At 42.5% G+C, this 19,532-nt stretch overlaps 1 protein-coding gene across 1 annotated transcript; it reads left to right on the forward strand.

The window, feature by feature from the left end:
* The first annotated feature begins 289 nt into the window (after positions 1 to 289).
* LOC120988497 lies at positions 290 to 19,497 on the forward strand. Its single transcript, XM_040415993.1, has 3 exons — positions 290 to 410; positions 14,897 to 15,409; positions 17,725 to 19,497. Exons 1-3 carry the CDS (start codon positions 371 to 373, stop codon positions 17,859 to 17,861), a joined length of 690 nt encoding a protein of 229 aa, XP_040271927.1. The 5' UTR covers positions 290 to 370; the 3' UTR covers positions 17,862 to 19,497.
* Positions 19,498 to 19,532: the final 35 nt, after the last annotated feature.

Below are 19,532 nucleotides of genomic sequence, written 5' to 3' on the forward strand. Positions count from 1 at the left end.
AATGGCCAAATAGTTGGAAGGTATGCATAAAGCCTAATGCAGCCAATCAGAGGAAAATATATAGTAGAAATATAACCTACAGCATTTTATTTCTAGAAAGAAAAAAAAAAGAAACCCCTCCTTGCAGACTGTTTATTTAGACACGGCTGGGGATGTGATAAAAGGATTTCTCCCCCAACAAAGAAAAAACATTCCCACCAAAAGTGCAGCCTCCAGAGCCTGGGAGGAGGAGGAGTAGTCTCCTAGTCCCATTCACTTGTACCCTGTACCTTACTCTATATTTGGAGGCAGCAGAAGGTGAGAGCACTGTTTGCCTTACAATATATGTCCTTCTTTCCTAGAGAGCTGCCACAAGAAGACCAATGTGGAAATGAAAAGCAGATGGGGACTGGGAGTCCTACTGCTGGCAGGTCAGTCCTCCTATCATTATATTAACTAGACGCTACATTATATGATATTAGTAGATACGTGGTATCATATAGATGTGTGCACATGTTGTAGATAGATAAATGTATTTTTTGTACAAATTCATTGACCCCATTAGATAATATGAGATTATTGTAATAGGTTTATGGTTAAATATATATGTAGCAGACAAGTTGGGAGCTTTTACATATGTGTATTGAAAGATTTGTTGGGGGGAAATAGTGAGGGACAACTCTTTCCTAATTATAGCTGCCCCCCCCCCCCTTGCTCCTCCCCTTTGCCCTGATAAATAATGAAGGGGTCACAGATCAGCGCAGACAGATGCCGTCCAGAGCCTGGTCACTAAACCTCCCCCCTCTGTGACACTGGAGTAGCAAGCCGCAGTCACTTATGTGAATGTGTCCTGCAGCCCCGATTGCCTCTAGTAGGTTAGAATTTACATTGACTTGGTGTAGGGATCCCTTGGTGCAGAACCCATATATATCCAGTACATAGGTAACACAGAGAACTTGCTACAAAGAACTTTTACTGCGGTTAAAAGGGAATTGTACCGGTCTTCATGTAGTGTAGCGGAGTATAATACAGTAACAAATGCTTTAATGGTGAATATTTTATTTATTTATTTTATGCACTTATATAGCGCTACTATATTCCGCAGCGCTTTACAGACATTAGCAACCAACTGTCCCCAATGGGGCTCACAATCTAAGGTCCCTATCAGTAGGTGCATATGGCTTATTTTAAGTCCGCATTGTATAGAGGTGCCACAGTGGAGATAGGTGATAAATGTCTGATCCCCACTGAAACCTCTGCCAAAATGGGGAACCCAAGCCCCGTTCCTTCTCACGGTACTGGGCTGTTTTAGAGTGTATGTGTATGGAGAGAGATTATCTGTATATTGGACCCTCATTTAATAGTTTTTCTTTTAACCACCTCCGGACCGCCTAACGCAGGATCGCGTTCCGGAGGTGGCAGCCCTGCGCAGAGTCACGCATATATGCGTCCTCTCGCGATGGCCGAGATTTCCTGTGAACGCGCGCACACAGGCGCGCGCGCTCACAGGAACGGAAGGTAAGAGAGTTGATCTCCAGCCTGCCAGCGGCGATCGTTCGCTGGCAGGCTGGAGATGTGTTTTTTTTAACCCCTAACAGGTATATTAGACGCTGTTTTGATAACAGCGTCTAATATACCTGCTACCTGGTCCTCTGGTGGTCCCATTTGTTTGGATCGACCACCAGAGGACACAGGTAGCTCAGTAAAGTCCCACCAAGCACCACTACACTACACTACACCCCCCCCCCGTCACTTATTAACCCCTTATTAGCCCCTGATCACCCCTAATCACCCCATATAGACTCCCTGATCACCCCCCTGTCATTGATCACCCCCTGTCATTGATTACCCCCCTGTAAAGCTCCATTCAGATGTCCGCATGATTTTTACGGATCCACTGATAGATGGATCGGATCCGCAAAACGCATCCGGACGTCTGAATGAAGCCTTACAGGGGCGTGATCAATGACTGTGGTTATCACCCCATATAGACTCCCTGATCACCCCCCCTGTCATTGATTACACCCCTGTCATTGATCAACCCCCTGTAAAGCTCCATTCAGACGTCCGCATGATTTTTACGGATCCACTGATAGATGGATCGGATCCGCAAAACGCATCCGGACGTCTGAATGAAGCCTTACAGGGGCGTGATCAATGACTGTGGTGATCACCCCATATAGACTCCCTGATCACCCCCCTGTAAAGCTCCATTCAGATGTCCGCATGATTTTTACGGATGCACTGATAGATGGATCCGATCCGCAAAACGCATCCGGACGTCTGAATGAAGCCTTACAGGGGCATGATCAATGACTGTGGTGATCACCCCATATAGACTCCCTGATCACCCCCCTGTAAAGCTCCATTCAGATGTCCGCATGATTTTTACGGATGCACTGATAGATGGATCCGATCCGCAAAACGCATCCGGACGTCTGAATGAAGCCTTACAGGGGCATGATCAATGACTGTGGTGATCACCCCATATAGACTCCCTGATCACCCCCCTGTAAAGCTCCATTCAGATGTCCGCATGATTTTTACGGATGCACTGATAGATGGATCCGATCCGCAAAACGCATCCGGACGTCTGAATGAAGCCTTACAGGGGCATGATCAATGACTGTGGTGATCACCCCATATAGACTCCCTGATCACACCCCTGTAAAGCTCCATTCAGATGTCCGCATGATTTTTACGGATGCACTGATAGATGGATCCGATCCGCAAAACGCATCCGGACGTCTGAATGAAGCCTTACAGGGGCATGATCAATGACTGTGGTGATCACCCCATATAGACTCCCTGATCACCCCCCTGTCATTGATTACCCCCCTGTAAAGCTCCATTCAGATGTCCGCATGATTTTTACGGATGCACTGATAGATGGATCGGATCCGCAAAACGCATCCGGACGTCTGAATGAAGCCTTACAGGGGCGTGATCAATGACTGTGGTGATCACCCCATATAGACTCCCTGATCACCCCCCTGTCATTGATTACCCCCCTGTCATTGATTACCCCCCTGTAAAGCTCCATTCAGACGTCCGCATGATTTTTACGGATCCACTGATAGATGGATCGGATCCGCAAAACGCATCCGGACGTCTGAATGAAGCCTTACAGGGGCGTGATCAATGACTGTGGTGATCACCCCATATTGACTCCCTGATCACCCCCCTGTCATTGATCAACCCCCCTGTCATTGATCACCCCCCTGTCATTGATCACCCCCCTGTCATTGATCACCCCTCTGTAAGGCTCCATTCAGATATTTTTTTGGCCCAAGTTAGTGGAATTTATTTATTTTTTTCTTACAAAGTCTCATATTCCACTAACTTGTGTCAAAAAATAAAATCTCACATGAACTCACCATACCCCTCACGGAATCCAAATGCGTAAAATTTTTTAGACATTTATATTCCAGACTTCTTCTCACGCTTTAGGGCCCCTAGAATGCCAGGGCAGTATAAATACCCCACATGTGACCCCATTTCGGAAAGAAGACACCCCCAGGTATTCCGTGAGGGGCATATTGAGTCCATGAAAGATTGAAATTTTTGTCCCAAGTTAGCGGAACGGGAGACTTTGTGAGAAAAAAATTAAAAATATCAATTTCCGCTAACTTGTGCCAAAAAAAAAAAATTTCTATGAACTCGCCATGCCCCTCATTGAATACCTTGGGGTGTCTTCTTTCCAAAATGGGGTCACATGTGGGGTATTTATACTGCCCTGGCATTCTAGGGGCCCCAAAGCGTGAGAAGAAGTCTGGTATCCAAATGTCTAAAAATGCCCTCCTAAAAGGAATTTGGGCACCTTTGCGCATCTAGGCTGCAAAAAAGTGTCACACATCTGGTATCGCCGTACTCAGGAGAAGTTGGGGAATGTGTTTTGGGGTGTCATTTTACATATACCCATGCTGGGTGAGAGAAATATCTTGGTCAAATGCCAACTTTGTATAAAAAAATGGGGAAAGTTGTCTTTTGCCAAGATATTTCTCTCACCCAGCATGGGTATATGTAAAATGACACCCCAAAACACATTCCCCAACTTCTCCTGAATACGGCGATACCACATGTGTGACACTTTTTTGCAGCCTAGGTGGGCAAAGGGGCCCATATTCCAAAGAGCACCTTTAGGATTTCACAGGTCATTTACCTACTTACCACACATTAGGGCCCCTGGAAAATGCCAGGGCAGTATAACTACCCCACAAGTGACCCCATTTTGGAAAGAAGACACCCCAAGGTATTCCGTGAGGGGCATGGCGAGTTCCTAGAATTTTTTATTTTTTGTCACAAGTTAGTGGAAAATGCTTATTTTTTTTTTTTTTTTTTTTTTCATACAAAGTCTCATATTCCACTAACTTGTGACAAAAAATAAAAAGTTCCATGAACTCACTATGCCCATCAGCGAATACCTTGGGGTCTCTTCTTTCCAAAATGGGGTCACTTGTGGGGTAGTTATACTGCCCTGGCATTCTAGGGGCCCAAATGTGTGGTAAGGAGTTTGAAATCAAATTCTGTAAAAAATGACCTGTGAAATCCGAAAGGTGCTCTTTTGAATATGGGCCCCTTTGCCCACCTAGGCTGCAAAAAAGTGTCACACATCTGGTATCTCCGTACTCAGGAGAAGGTGGGGAATGTGTTTTGGGGTGTCATTTTACATATACCCATGCTGGGTGAGAGAAATATCTTGGCAAAAGACAACTTTTCCCATTTTTTTATACAAAGTTGGCATTTGACCAAGATATTTATCTCACCCAGCATGGGTATATGTAAAAAGACACCCCAAAACACATTCCTCAACTTCTCCTGAATACAGAGATACCAGATGTGTGACACTTTTTTGCAGCCTAGGTGGGCAAAGGGGCCCACATTCCAAAGAGCACCTTTCGGATTTCACAGGTCATTTACCTACTTACCACACATTTGGGCCCCTAGAATGCCAGGGCAGTATAACTACCCCACAAGTGACCCCATTTTGGAAAGAAGAGACCCCAAGGTATTCGCTGATGGGCATAGTGAGTTCATGGAAGTTTTTATTTTTTGTCACAAGTTTGTGGAATATGAGACTCTGTATGAAAAAAAAAAAAAAAAAAATCATCATTTTCCGCTAACTTGTGACAAAAAATAAAAAATTCTAGGAACTCGCCATGCCCCTCACGGAATACCTTGGGGTGTCTTCTTTCCAAAATGGGGTCACTTGTGGGGTAGTTATACTGCCCTGGTATTCTAGGGGCCCAAATGTGTGGTAAGGAGTTTGAAATCAAATTCAGGAAAAAATGAGGAGTGAAATCCGAAAGGTGCTCTTTGGAATATGGGCCCCTTTGCCCACCTAGGCTGCAAAAAAGTGTCACACATCTGGTATCCCCGTACTCAGGAGAAGTTGAGGAATGTGTTTTGGGGTGTCTTTTTACATATACCCATGCTGGGTGAGATAAATATCTTGGTCAAATGACAACTTTGTATAAAAAAATGGGAAAAGTTGTCTTTTGCCAAGATATTTCTCTCACCCAGCATGGGTATATATAAAATGACACCCCAAAACACATTCCCCACCTTCTCCTGAGTACGGAGATACCAGATGTGTGACACTTTTTTGCAGCCTAGGTGGGCAAAGGGGCCCATATTCCAAAGAGCACCTTTCGGATTTCACAGGTCATTTTTTACAGAATTTGATTTCAAACTCCTTACCACACATTTGGGCCCCTAGAATGCCAGGGCAGTATAACTACCCCACAAGTGACCCCATTTTGGAAAGAAGAGACCCCAAGGTATTCGCTGATGGGCATAGTGAGTTCATAGAAGTTTTTATTTTTTGTCACAAGTTAGTGGAATATGAGACTTTGTAAGAAAAAAAAAAAATAAAAAAAAATCATCATTTTCCGCTAACTTGTGACAAAAAATAAAAAGTTCGATGAACTCACTATGCCCATCAGCGAATACCTTAGGGTGTGTACTTTCATAAATGGGGTCATTTGTGGGGTGTTTGTACTGTCTGGGCATTGTAGAACCTCAGGAAACATGACAGGTGCTCAGAAAGTCAGAGCTGCTTCAAAAAGCGGAAATTCACATTTTTGTACCATAGTTTGTAAACGCTATAACTTTTACCCAAACCATTTTTTTTTTACCCAAACATTTTTTTTTTATCAAAGACATGTGGAACTATAAATTTAGAGCAAAATTTCTATATGGATGTCGTTTTTTTTTGCAAAATTTTACAACTGAAAGTGAAAAATGTCATTTTTTTGCAAAAAAATCGTTAAATTTCGATTAATAACAAAAAAAGTAAAAATGTCAGCAGCAATGAAATACCACCAAATGAAAGCTCTATTAGTGAGAAGAAAAGGAGGTAAAATTCATTTGGGTGGTAAGTTGCATGACCGAGCAATAAACGGTGAAAGTAGTGTAGGTCAGAAGTGTAAAAAGTGGCCTGGTCTTTCAGGGTGTTTAAGCACTGGGGGCTGAGGTGGTTAAACTACCATACATAAAATAGAGTAACTTTGGAAAAACATTGCATTAAATATCTTGTTCTGATACAGAGTTAGGCCCCTTTCACACGGGCGAGATTTCCGCGCGGGTGCAATGCGGGAGGTGAACACATTGCACCCGCACTGAATCCGGACCTATTCATTTCTATGGGGCTGTGCACATGAGCGGTGATTTTCACGCATCACTTGTGCGTTGAGTGAAAATCGCAGCATGCTCTGTATTGTGCGTTTTTTTTACGCAACGCAGGCCCCATAGAAGTGAATGGGGCTGCGTGAAAATCGCAAGCATCAGCAAGCAAGTGCGGATGCGGTGCGATTTTCACGCACGGTTGCTAGGAGACGATCGGGAGGGGGACCCGATCATTATTATTTTCCCTTATAACATGGTTATAAGGGAACATAATAGCATTCTTAATCCAGAATCCAGAATGCTTAGTACGATCATTTTCTTCCTGCAGGCAGATGAAGCAAAAGCTGTAAAAACGATCTTTAATCCCCTTGCCCGGCGCGCTTCCCTAGTCAGGCTTGAAGTCACTGGGGCAGCGGCCTCCTTGCTTCAAGTCACGGTAACCACGCCCCCTTCCCTGCCCCTTCGCTGTGACTGACAGCGCTTATGCACGACAGTTCAGCTGGCTTTGCTGAACTGCCGGCTGTCAATCACAGGGAAGGGGGCGTGGTTACTGTGACTTGAAGCAAGCAGGCCGCTGCCTCCGTGACTTCAAGCCTGACTAGAGAAGCGCGCCGGGCAGGGCATTAAAGATCATTTTTACAGCTTTTGCTTCATCTGCCTGCAGGAAGAAAATGATCGTTACAAACACGCTGCTGGTTACCCTAAGGTACTGCTGCCGGCTTGGGATGTTTGTTGGAGGTGACAGGTTCCCTTTAAAACACCAACTATCTGCATCAGAAGATCAGTTCCTGAACTCTGTTCAGCCGACAGCTGTTTTCTCCAAACACTCCTATTCACATACACACTCTGTGACAGGGAGGCTAATCTTCCATGAGAACGAAAGATCAGGCATGTTTAACTCCCAACATGCTCAATCCCCCCATCTAATGTCTAAGGTGACCTTTTCAAAGATTTCAATCCATCAAAATCCATTTGATCTATCTGAATAAGCATGCTAGTCAGGGAGGAGAGCAGATGACTATCTTACGTCCATAGCAAACTAAAGTGTGCCAATTACCATACAGACGACTATCACAAGTAGGGGAGTGTGCCAAAGCAGACACTGTCCAGTGCTCTAATCATCAAATTCCCCTTATCTCACACATTAACTAAGCCTGTGATTGTGTAACTACCTGTGACTGTCACATGTACTTCAGTTAATACTTTCTTCAAACAGAAATCCTGACTAGCAAGTACTAATATGTTATATGCATCACTGCTGTAGGCCTGATCCACCCTGACTGATCAACACCGTAAAAAAAATATGTGCCAAAAAAGCCTTTTTTTTTATCACCTTACATCACAAAAAGTGTAATACCAAACAATCAAAAAGTTGTATGTACCTCAAAATAGTACCAATCATCACCAGTCACCTCATGGCATAAAATCTGAGCCCCTACATAAGTTAATCGCCCCAAAAATATAAATAATATGGCTTTCAGAAAAGGAGACACAAAAACATGATTTTTTTCATTATGTAAAACTGAAACAAATGAAAAATAAAAGTAGACATATTTTATATCGTTGCCTGCATAACAACCTGCTCTATAAAAATAGCACATGATCTAACCTGTCAGGTGAACACCGTAAAAAAAAAAACTGTGCCAGAACAGCCATTTTTTTGTTACTTTGCCTCACAAAAAGTGTTATATAGAGCAATCAAAAGTCATATATACCACAAAATAGTACCAAATGGGGTTTTTGGAGTTTCTACTCTAGGGGTAGATCCGAGGGTCTTTAAATGTCATATGGCAACTTAAAATTATCCCAGTGAAATCTGCCCTCCAAAATCTATATGGGGCTCCTTTCCTTCTGCGTCCTGCCGTGTGCCCATACAGCAGCTTACAACCACATATGGGGTGATTCTGTAAACTGCAGAATCAGGGTAATAAAAATCGAGTTTTATTTGGCTGTTAACCCTTCATGTGTTACAGGAAAAAATAATTAAAATGCAGAATCTGCCTTTTTCCTTTAATTCTTGTGGAACACCTAAAGGGTTAACAAAGTTTGTAAAACCTGTTTAGAATAACTTGAGGGTTGTAGTTTCTATAATGGGATGATTTATGGGTGGTTTTCACTATGGAAGCCCCACAAAGTGACTTCATAACTAAAGTGGTCCTTAAAAAAGCGGGTTTCGCAATGAGTCCGCAAAAAAAAAACAGTTACTCTGTGTGCATTCCGTATGTCCATATTTCCGTTCTGCAAAAAAAAAAGTCCTATTGTCCGCACTACGGACAAGGATAGGACTGTTCTATTAGGGGCCAGCTGTTCCGTTCCACAAAATACGGAATGCACACGGATGTCATCTGTATTTTTTGCGGACCGCAAAATACATACAGTCATGTGCATGAGCCCTTATGATGTATCACTATCTGCCTTAGAAAGCAGTGAAGTTCAAATTTAGAAAATTGCCAATTTTTCAAAATTTTCTGTAAATTTTGGATTTTTTAATAAATAAAGGTGAGTTATAACGACTACAATTTTTCACTATCATGAAGTACAATGTATCGCGAGAAAACAATCTCAGAAGGGTTTGGATAAGTAAAAGCATTCCGAAGTTATTACCACATAAAGTGACACATGTCAAGTTTCCAGAAAAAGGCCTGGTCCATAAGGTGTTAAAGGGTTTCTATCACTTCGTTTCACATAATTAGATGTCAGACACTAGCGATCCGCTAGTGTCTGCTCTGGCCAACCATCCTAATATAACAGCTTTTGGGGCAGCCGTTTTGCTAAAAAAAAGAACTTTTATTAATATGCTAATGAGCCTCTAGGTTCTATGGGGGCGTCATTAGCACCTAGAGGCTCCGTCTACCTTCACAAACTGCCGCCGCCCAGCCCGTACCTCCAGCCCGCCCATCTCCTCCTGAATGCGATCCTCCCTGTGAGCGCCTGTATTCGGCGCATGCGCAGTGAATGTCTGACCGCTTCCCTGCTCAGACATCTCCACTGCGCCTGTTCCTCGGAGCACTATGACGTCATCGCGCAGGCGCAGTGGAGATGTCTGTGCAGGGAAGCGGTCAGATATTCACTGCGCATGCGCCGAATACATACGCTCACAGGGAGGATCGCATTCCGGAGGAGATGGGCGGGCTGGAGGGACGCGCTGGGCGGCGGCAGTTTGTGAAGGTAGATGGAGCCTCTAGGTGCTAATGACGCCCCCATAGCACCTAGAGCCTCATTAGCATATTAATAAAAGTTCTTTTTTTTAGCAAAACGGCTGCCCCAAAAGCAATTATATTAGGATGGTTTGGCAGAGCAGACACTAGCGGATCGCTAGTGTCTGACAGCTAATTAGGTGAAATGAAGTGATAGAAACCCTTTAAGGTGGATTTACACGGCATGAATATCAGGTCGATTATCGGGAATGAACACTTGTTCCCAATAATTGCCCCGCCTATAAGTGCTGCAGATCACCCGATGAATTAGCGAAACGTTCGTTCACTGGGTGAAATGATCTGAGATGAGGACATCGTTCTTGGGCAGCAGATCAAGCTGACTAAACAGCACTCTGCTGCCCAGGAGCAATGGTTTTATATGGGGACGAGCGATCGCTGCTCATACTGTGGAGGTGATCGCTGCATGTAAATGCAGAGCTTCGCCTCCACTTAATGAGTAGCCAACTGTCAGGAAGGAATACTTTCTTCCCAACAATAGGCTTCTCCTCAACCGTTGTAAATGCATTTTTACTCTTATGCATGATCTTCAGTTATTTAAAAAAAAATCCAGCCCCAGCATAGTATTTGTCCCAACACAATAAATGGCTGCAGAGTTGACCTCATTTATGCAAATGGCTATTACTGATTTCTATAGCTACAACCTGTTCCATGGCACTCTACAAAGTAAGGATATGTGCATGTTCTTACTCTGGTTTACCCACCTAAGGCTACATTAACACGTCAGTATTTTTCTATATCCCGATTTTCGGTCAGTTTTTTGCGGATCCGTTGTTCCTGAAAATGTTTCCGTATGTCATCCGTTTTTTGAGGATCCGCAAAAAACGGAAACATGTATAAATTTCAATAAGCAAATAAAGTTGTTTGGATTTCTTTAAAAAAAAACAGGATCCAGCTCTGCCAAGCCCTTCCCCTTTGGTTTCTGTGGGCAGGATTTAATTTCCAGGAACGGAATCCGCATAAAACGGATGACATACGAATGTCTTCCGTTTTTTGCGGATCCATTGACTTTGTATTGTTCCAGGATCCGATTTTTGCGGAAAAGAATAGGACAAGTTTTATATTTTTTCGGACATGCGGAACGGAACAACGGAAACGGACAGCACACATTGTGCTGTCCGATTTTTTCCAGGACCCATTGAAAATGAATGGGTACAGAACTGGTCCAGATCTGTTCCGCATAAAACGGACAAGATCAGGAAAGAAAAAACGGACGTGTGAATGGACCCTAAGAGTGGTGTTACACAACTTTTTGTGGCGGTTTTTGGCCCAAAGCCAGAAGGGAATCCAGTAGGAAGGAGACGTCCTTTATATTCTTATTTTCTTCCAAGCAATTTCTGGTTTTGGCTTAAGGAAAGAGCATCAAAAACTGCCTCAAAAAGTGTGACACCACCTTTAAGACATATTTATATGGTGCAGTCATGTCATCTATATAGTAAAAGTGCCTATGGCCCTGTGATTTTTGAAGGAAAGACCTTGGCTATACCTGCAAAATTGTGCATCTATTGGCAGCTACAGTTGGGCGGTGTTTCATCTGCATGTGGCAGATGCACAATATTACCCAGTCTTACTAAAGTTTGCTACCTTTTTTCGATATATAAGTGCACCGTCCCCCTTCATTAGCATATCCGAATGCTATCAGTTATGGACCCCTATTGTTATCTCATGTATTTTGCACGGTTACAATTACAATCACAATCTGTTCCATGTGTTTTCATTTTCCTGTTTCCCCAAGTGAAAGAACAGATAAAAATATATCATTTTTCAATATTTAAATGCTAAAATTCACATAAAAATCATATTAATGCAGATCATTCCAGAGCGTAAGCTCGAGCACGTGCGCAAAAGACACCAAAAAGCAAGCAGTAAGCAAAACTAATAAAAACTGGTAACAATTACATTATAACATCATAGAAATGAATGGGTCTGTCTAATGACCATCAATATAGTCTACTTTTTTAACCCCCGAATAACGTCAAAAAGCAAATGTAATGTGTCCTTATAACGTTATGCTTAGCTTGTAATCTCATGCTATAAAAGGGTTTCTGCAAATTGTCAAAGCAGATAGAGTACACAGGTCTTATCTGGGGACTACACAGGAGCAGCCTGTATCTGAAGCAAACTCCATGGCTAGAGGTTCTAAACGCATATCAGGATAGTGAAATTGGACCCGTCCATGGGGGCAATTTAGCAGGAGTGGGATTTTTGGAATTCACGATCCCCATCCTCCAACCTTTACTGGAGTCAGATTGAACCATTTGTGTGACTTTTTTATTTCTACACATCATTAACATAGCTAATTACAAAGCTGCAAGAGTGATGTAAAATCACAAAAGGTCAAATAAGTCCAAAAGGTCACAAAAGCCTGATTTAGTGACTTTTTAGAGCCCGAATTCTGGAGGCCCCCTATATGATCTATTACAATTTTATTTTATTAAAACAATTTGTTCTGATGGGACTACACATTTACACAAGAAATTAAACTTGAAGTTGATTTTCCCCTCAACTTGGATTAATGATTTTTCTTTTTTTGTAGTAGAAATGAATGGTACATTTACCTACACAAAGTGATTATCAAGATCTAAATAATTAGGTGTGCCCCTTTCAATGGTCCTCTGTAGATATCATCACATTGACTTTTATACAGTTCAGTAGTGCTGCAGATCTACATATAACCTCAGGCCAGCATATCAGGAATTCTTCGAAAAGACTTTTTCATTACATGGACCATACCAAATATCCGGCAGTTAAAGCAAGCGGCTTAGTGCAGTGCAGTCCATGGGTCTGCTCATATCAACAGGAGAGGCGATATGACTGTACAAGCTGAAAGGGCAAGGAACAGTAGAACAACCAGGATTCTCTCAATCTAACACTGGGTCTCCAGAAACATCCTTGTTCATTTGGTTTAAACTAAAATATTTTAACCCAAAAAATGGATTTTCAGTTTTAGGAGGACCACAATTTACTCTTACATAGGTCCTTTAGACCGGGAATGCCCAACCTGCAGCCCTCCAGCTGTTGCAAAACTACAACTCCCAGCATGCCTAGACATCCTACAGCTTTGAAGGCATGCTCGGAGGTGTAGTTTTGCAACTTCTGGCGGGCCGCAGGTTGGGCATCCCTGCTTTAGGCTACATAATGTGTATGGTGGCAACTTGACTATCTCTCTTAAAGAGGTCAAAGCAAGGATTGGCCATGTTATATTTTACACACTGATCATTTTCACCCCCCCCCCCCCCCCCATATAAGTTGCTAGACATTCATACTTGGCCAATGTAAGCATGCCGAGACTACATGTATATAATTAATTCAACATATCAATTTACTTTTATTCATGAAAGATTGTACCTCACACTTGCCCATGAATAGTGGTGGGTGTCCTCTGGGATGGAGCCATAGGTACCTGCACACCATGCAGGTTACAGTACCAGCAAAGTGGATGAGATTTGACAAATTTCATGAACATTTTGCTTTTTAATTCCTGGCAGAAACTGACCTGTTGTGTGGATTTTAAAATCCCCAGCATGTCAACTATTTGTGCAATTCCGCACCTTCTGTAGAGCTGTTTTCCCCATAGACTTCAATGGGCTTGTTAACATACACAAAAAATGCAATGCAATAGTGTTTCTGTGGATTTTCTGCATCCAGTTCCACTCCCTTAGGCTACATGCACACACTGCAGATTTTGTTGCAGAAATTTCCACAACTGAAAATCAGTTCCATTCACCTGAATGGGGTTTGCAGAAATCCATGTTCTTGCCACCCCATTCAAAAGAATAGAACAGATTTTCGGTTGCGGCAATGTGTGCAACCAAATCCACAGCGTGTGAAAGCGCCGTTATTCTGAAGTGTTTCTTTAGGTGCGGTCTTTTATGCATAATAAAGATATTGGAAGAGATTTATGATGAGCCATTTTATCAAATGCTGAACGATGTTTGATACATTTGGTACAACAATCCTGGTTTGAGATGTTTCTCCACTTTCTCCACCACCCCTTTCTTAGAGTAAATCTGGCTTGTACTTTCACACGTTTTTCTTTTCCGGTATTGAGTTCCGTCACAGGAGCTCAATACCGGAAAAAAACTGATACGTTTTATCCTAATGCATTCTGAATGGAGAGCAATCCGTTCAAGGATGCATCAGTTCAGTCCCTTTTACGTTTTTTGGATGGAGAAAATACCGCAGCACGCTGCAGTTTTATCTCCGGCCCAAAATACTGAATACCTGCATTAATTTACATTGAAGTGTATTAGCGCCGGATCCAGCATTAGGTGTTCCGGCAAAACGGATCCGGCTTTTTGGTCGCAGACCTTTAAAAATGCAAAAAAATGAATACCGGATCCGTTTTTCCAGATGACACCGGAGAGACAAATGCCATCAGTTTGCGTCCGGATTGCTGGATCCAGCCGGCAGTTTCGGTGACGGAACTGCCTGCCGGAATCCTCTGCTGCAAGTGTGAAAGTAGCCTTAAAGAGGACCTTTCACTACAATTAAAATCTAAACTAAGCATACAGACATGGAGAGCGGCGCCCAGGGATCTCCCTACACTTACTATTATCCCTGGGCACCGCTCCGGTATCTTCATGTGTTTGGCTCAACTGGGTGGAGCCTGCCGTCGTCTACTTCTCCCAGGCTGTAGCGCTGGCCAATCGCAGCGCTCAGCTCCACCCAGTTGAGCCAAACACATGAAGATACCGGAGCCTATACCGGGAGAACGGAGCGGCGCCCAGGGATAATAGTAAGTGCAGGGAGATCACTGTGCGCCGCTCTCCATGTCTGTATACTTAGTTTAGATTTTTTATTGTAGTGAAAGATCCTCTTTAAATGAGATCAACAGGCTAACCGCAGCCGCTTTCCAAAACTGGAGTGGGGTAAAAATGCAAAATGTTGCAAAATTTCAGTGGTATGAGATAACCAGCTTTGACAAACCTTTCACGTTGTTCTGAGCCAAGTGAAAAGTAAGGAAGGGCACACCTGGTATCTAGTACACATTAGGCAGAGCAGTTACTAGGGTACAGCTTGGCGCAATGGGCAGCTTTTCCTCTCACTCACGTCGTATGTTCTTACACTTTCAGCCTTATTGAGCGGTATTGCCATATGGTTCCTTTCTGTGAATGCTGCTGCTGCTGCTGACATATTGCTGTTGATCACTGGTGGAGCTGTCATTCGCCCAACTACGCAAACAGAAGCCTACGAAATCCAAACCTACCGGACGCGCCTTACCTTGAAGAGTACAACAAACCTACCACACCAATCAGATTTTATTACCAATTTTGAAGAGAATTTGACATTATCTGTAGCCAAAACCCATAATCCACTTACTCCAGAGAGTGAGAGTTTTTCCACGAAGATCCCGGACAGCTCATGGATTAAAGCAGACCAGGCTGACACAAGGCGCATCGCTGGGGCAGAATTAAGTGACCGCACGCGTTTCTATCCACGTCTTTACTTTGTCGACAAGCAGTCAGTGACAACTGACATCACCACTGATGTAATGGAAACAGACAAGATGGTTTGCGAGCCTGGACCAAACAACGCAGAACTCCTAGCTATTGTCACAGGAGCGGTTTTCCTCACTATTTTATTAAGTAAGTTTAAAATAATATATAAAACAAGGTCTCTAAAATAGAAACAATGGGGGAGATTTATCAAAACTGGCGTAAAGGAAAACTGGCTTAGTTGCCCATAGCAACCAATCAGATTTCACCTTTCATTGTTTTGGAAAATGAAAGGTGGAATCTGATTGGTTGCTATGGGAAACAGCCAGCTTTCTTTTACGCCAGTTTTGATAAATCTCCCCCAATGAATATTCAAGACAAATGTAAAAGAATGAAAAGCGTATCTGCTTAGGCTATGCTAACATCAGCATTTTGAAATCGGGTAGGCAGTTTCAGCACAGGAACAGCCTGACAGAAGCCAGATTATGATGGAACCCCATTGACTATAATGGGATCCGGCTGCTCTCCGGACAGACAAAAAGTCGCGCAGACAGGACTTTATGCTGGAAACCAGCCGGATTCCCGGCAAATCCCTTTGTAGGCAATGGGGATCCTGCGGTCCCCAGCTATGACAATGTGAACGTAGCCAATGGGGATCTGTAACTTCTCCGGACTTGTCTGTTTTAGCAACTGCTTGCATCCCCCTTATAATAACAGTTCAGAGGCACATCCCCAACTGGTAACATCCAGCTGGACCTTCATTGTAAACTGCTAGCAATTAATTCATAACTTCTAGAAGGATTAATAAAGGAATGGCACAACATAGGTCATAAGAATAATTGTTATTATATGGGGAATAGCAGTAGTTACTAAAGCAGATGTCAGGAGGGGTAACTGGTCCTCTTAAAGAAGATGTAACCCTCAGCTTTGAATTATCATGTCATTATCTCTGCATGGAGCATTCAGCAGGTATTTGCATGTATTCATTGATTGCCTTGGGCTGTTATGTGCTGTGATTTGCACTAAAACTAAATAGCAGCTGGCATGTAACTATCCTTATCTTTTGTGTGCATGTAAAGTGTGTGTTTTCCTGGCCATTTTGGGGTTGTCCATGGAAGCCATTTACTCCATTAACCTTACTGTGATGCTGGGGCACCATCCTGTAAGTTTTGCTCTTCACTGTAGAAGGCTAGCTGTTTTTTTTTTTTTTTTTTTGAAAATTAGGTAGCAATCTAAGGCCAAGTTCACACTTCAGTTATTTGGTCAGTCATTTCCATCAGCAATTGTGAGCTAAAACTAGGTGCGGGTCAAAAGCACAAAACAGGAGCAGATCTTCCTATTATACTTTTACTCTGTGTAGGCTTCACCACTGGTTTTGGCTCACAATAACTGATTGAAATAACTGAAGTGTGAACGCAACCTTATGGGTATTTGTGTTAGTTCAGTCATTTTACATGGAGATAAGCACAAGAGGAACTGCTTACTCCCCATGTCTGTTGAAATCCACCTGCACACTTAGCCAATCTAAGAATTCATGTTAAATGGGGGACTAGGGAGATATAGCTGTTACCGGTCACCCAACTGCTCGTTCAGACATCTCATGTGTACACTGCCAGCTCAGATACTTTCCACAATATCAACTATTTTTTTTTCATGGAAAAATGTATCCTAGGAAATATTGTGTGCGTTCATAGCCCATATGAAAGCCCTTGGGATCAATGATCCAACTTGTGGAATACCCATGCTGCACATGTTAACAGCTCATGTGATAATGGCCTGTACAAGCCATACAGTTCACACAACAGAGAGGTGAGTAAACACGTGCCAAGTGAGCAATCATCAGAAACTAATCATTTGTTTCTGATAATTGCCTGACCGTCGGTGGAGATTTACATGTAGCAATCACCTCCGATAGTCCCCATACAGATTCAACTACTTGCAGGACAAATTTTGAGTGCCACATCACTAATGGTCTCACCCAACAAATGAGCATTTGCTCGTTCATCAGTGGCACCTTTACTTGGCCAAATATCTGGAATGAGTGTTCATACAAACATTTATTCCCAATAATTGGTCTGTGTGAAAGGACCTTATAGTTCTGCCAGATTCCTCTGGCAGCAACATCCTTGAGAACAAACGCATGTTGAAATCCAACAGTCTGGTCCTTCTCCCAACATCTGCCATCCAGGGAAAGACTGGACTTTCTTATATACATTAGATGCTCAACTGGCCACACTGAATTTGGTGGGTTTGGCCAACATTCATGTGTATGGCCACCAGTCTGGGTTTGACCAACAACTATTCCTCCTGGCTCAAGCCCATGTTCCACAGAGCCACCTTAAAACTCCATGCAGTAAATGAGTTGACTGTGAGAATGTTAATGGGCTAAATAGCCAGCAGTTTAATCAAATGTTCAAGACCTATTCTGACCATGGTTCCCCTTTTGTTACTCCGTTTTCTTCTAGGTGCCCTTCTCTACCAGTTTGCAGTGTTTATGAAAAACAAAAAAGCTCAGAGAGACAACTCCGTATTCATCATTGAGAACGAAGTTCATAAATATGACGTAGAAGCCAATGGACTAGAACCAGAAACAAAGCTATAATGAAACGTTCATCCAGCAGGTCATTAATTCATGCTCATGAGGTTATCTGAGCATGCCAACAAAGACATTTTGGGTGACTTACAGGGGACTAACAATGAGTGGTTTCTCCACCATTTTTTGTTGGCGGCTTATAATGTAGTTTTATCCCTGGAGGGGTTTCTCTGACCTGCGCTTCACATCTTCTCCATCAAACCACCTCACTCTTGTACCGGGAGCTGCTGATGTCATCATGAGACCACACATACCATTATAAATATGATAAAAAATAGTCAACTATTAACAGGACAGTTAATAGGAAGTAGAAGAGCTGCTAAGTGTTGAGAAGACGGGTAAAACCACACAGAACGGATTAGCACTTAATAAACTTGGTAAATTACATGGAGGCTAGGTTTAAGAATTTCAGGCAATATTGAGTAAAAGCTAATTAATTCTCAAACTCATGATTTTTTTCATATGCTCTATACATATATAATTATTTCATTTCATTGTATGAATTTTTCCATAAAGGACCTGCATCGTTTCCTGATGGGAATATGAAAAAAGCTTGTCGAGGCAGAGAGGGTTCTTGCTCTACTTGCATCTTTAATATAAGACCTTTTCAAGATAAGTTCAGATGGCTATTAGTTCACCAAGTCCATCATAGGATTCAGCTTGATCTTCTCTGTGGAAGTACAGGAGATCCGAGTACTCTATGACTTGTACCTCTTTATGATTATTCTGTAGGAATAAGGAAGAGGAGAGGTCATCTTGAATATTTGGCATTCTTATCTTTGTTTGCCTGTGCAGATTTCAAATATTAGGAGAAATCTGATGTTGAGTGACTAGAGCTTTAAAGGGCTTGTCCAGGGAAATAAAAAGTTATCTGGCTCACTCTGTCAGTGACTGTATGCAGAGACACAGAAGGGGGGCGGGCTTAGCTAATAAAGTAATCCAGGTAGCCACCAACACAGAGAAGGGGGAGGAAGTTCTCTGCTGTGTCAGAACAAACTTGGAAGCATAAGGTCACCAGGGCAGTATTCAGAATGACAGTAAATTAGAAAGTCTCAGTAAAATTTATTAGGCCAAAAACCAAATGATCTTGTATTTCGTTTGCGATCCCTTTAATGGGGAAAATGTCATGGACTGAATCTTCTTCCCAAAGTGTATAACACATTTTTGCAAAGTTTGGATCATGTTTTGTATAAAGAAACACACGTTCAAACGCAAATGAAATCCTCGATCAATCCAATAAATTATGAAAAGATTTTATTCATTCTATTTATGCCAGAAATAAAGAATTTACACATGAAGAAAATAAGCGGTTTATACAGGATCAGGTTAGTCATAATGATGGACAATTTGTGCCAATCAGCAAGTTACTACCGACCAAATACAAGCTGCACAGAATATCAGACATTTATAATAAAAGCCATTCCCAGCTGCCAGCTCTAATGGTAGATCACAGCTATCAGTAATGACATTTTTACAATATATTAGAGGAATTTCTATTCCATATTTTAGGTAAAGTAACGCCAAACTGTGCTGCATTCAGATACTACCTTCAATCGTCTGATGGCAGAAGGGAAGTGAGTGGGCTTGCTCTAGGCAATCAGCCATACAATCTATCTGAAACACAGGGATTGTTCAGCGAAGAAAACAGACTGGCAAAAAAATTAACCCGTTGTGCTTGAG

The sequence above is a fragment of the Bufo bufo genome, chromosome 2 (assembly GCF_905171765.1).
Source record: "Bufo bufo chromosome 2, aBufBuf1.1, whole genome shotgun sequence".
Lineage (NCBI taxonomy): Eukaryota > Metazoa > Chordata > Amphibia > Anura > Bufonidae > Bufo > Bufo bufo.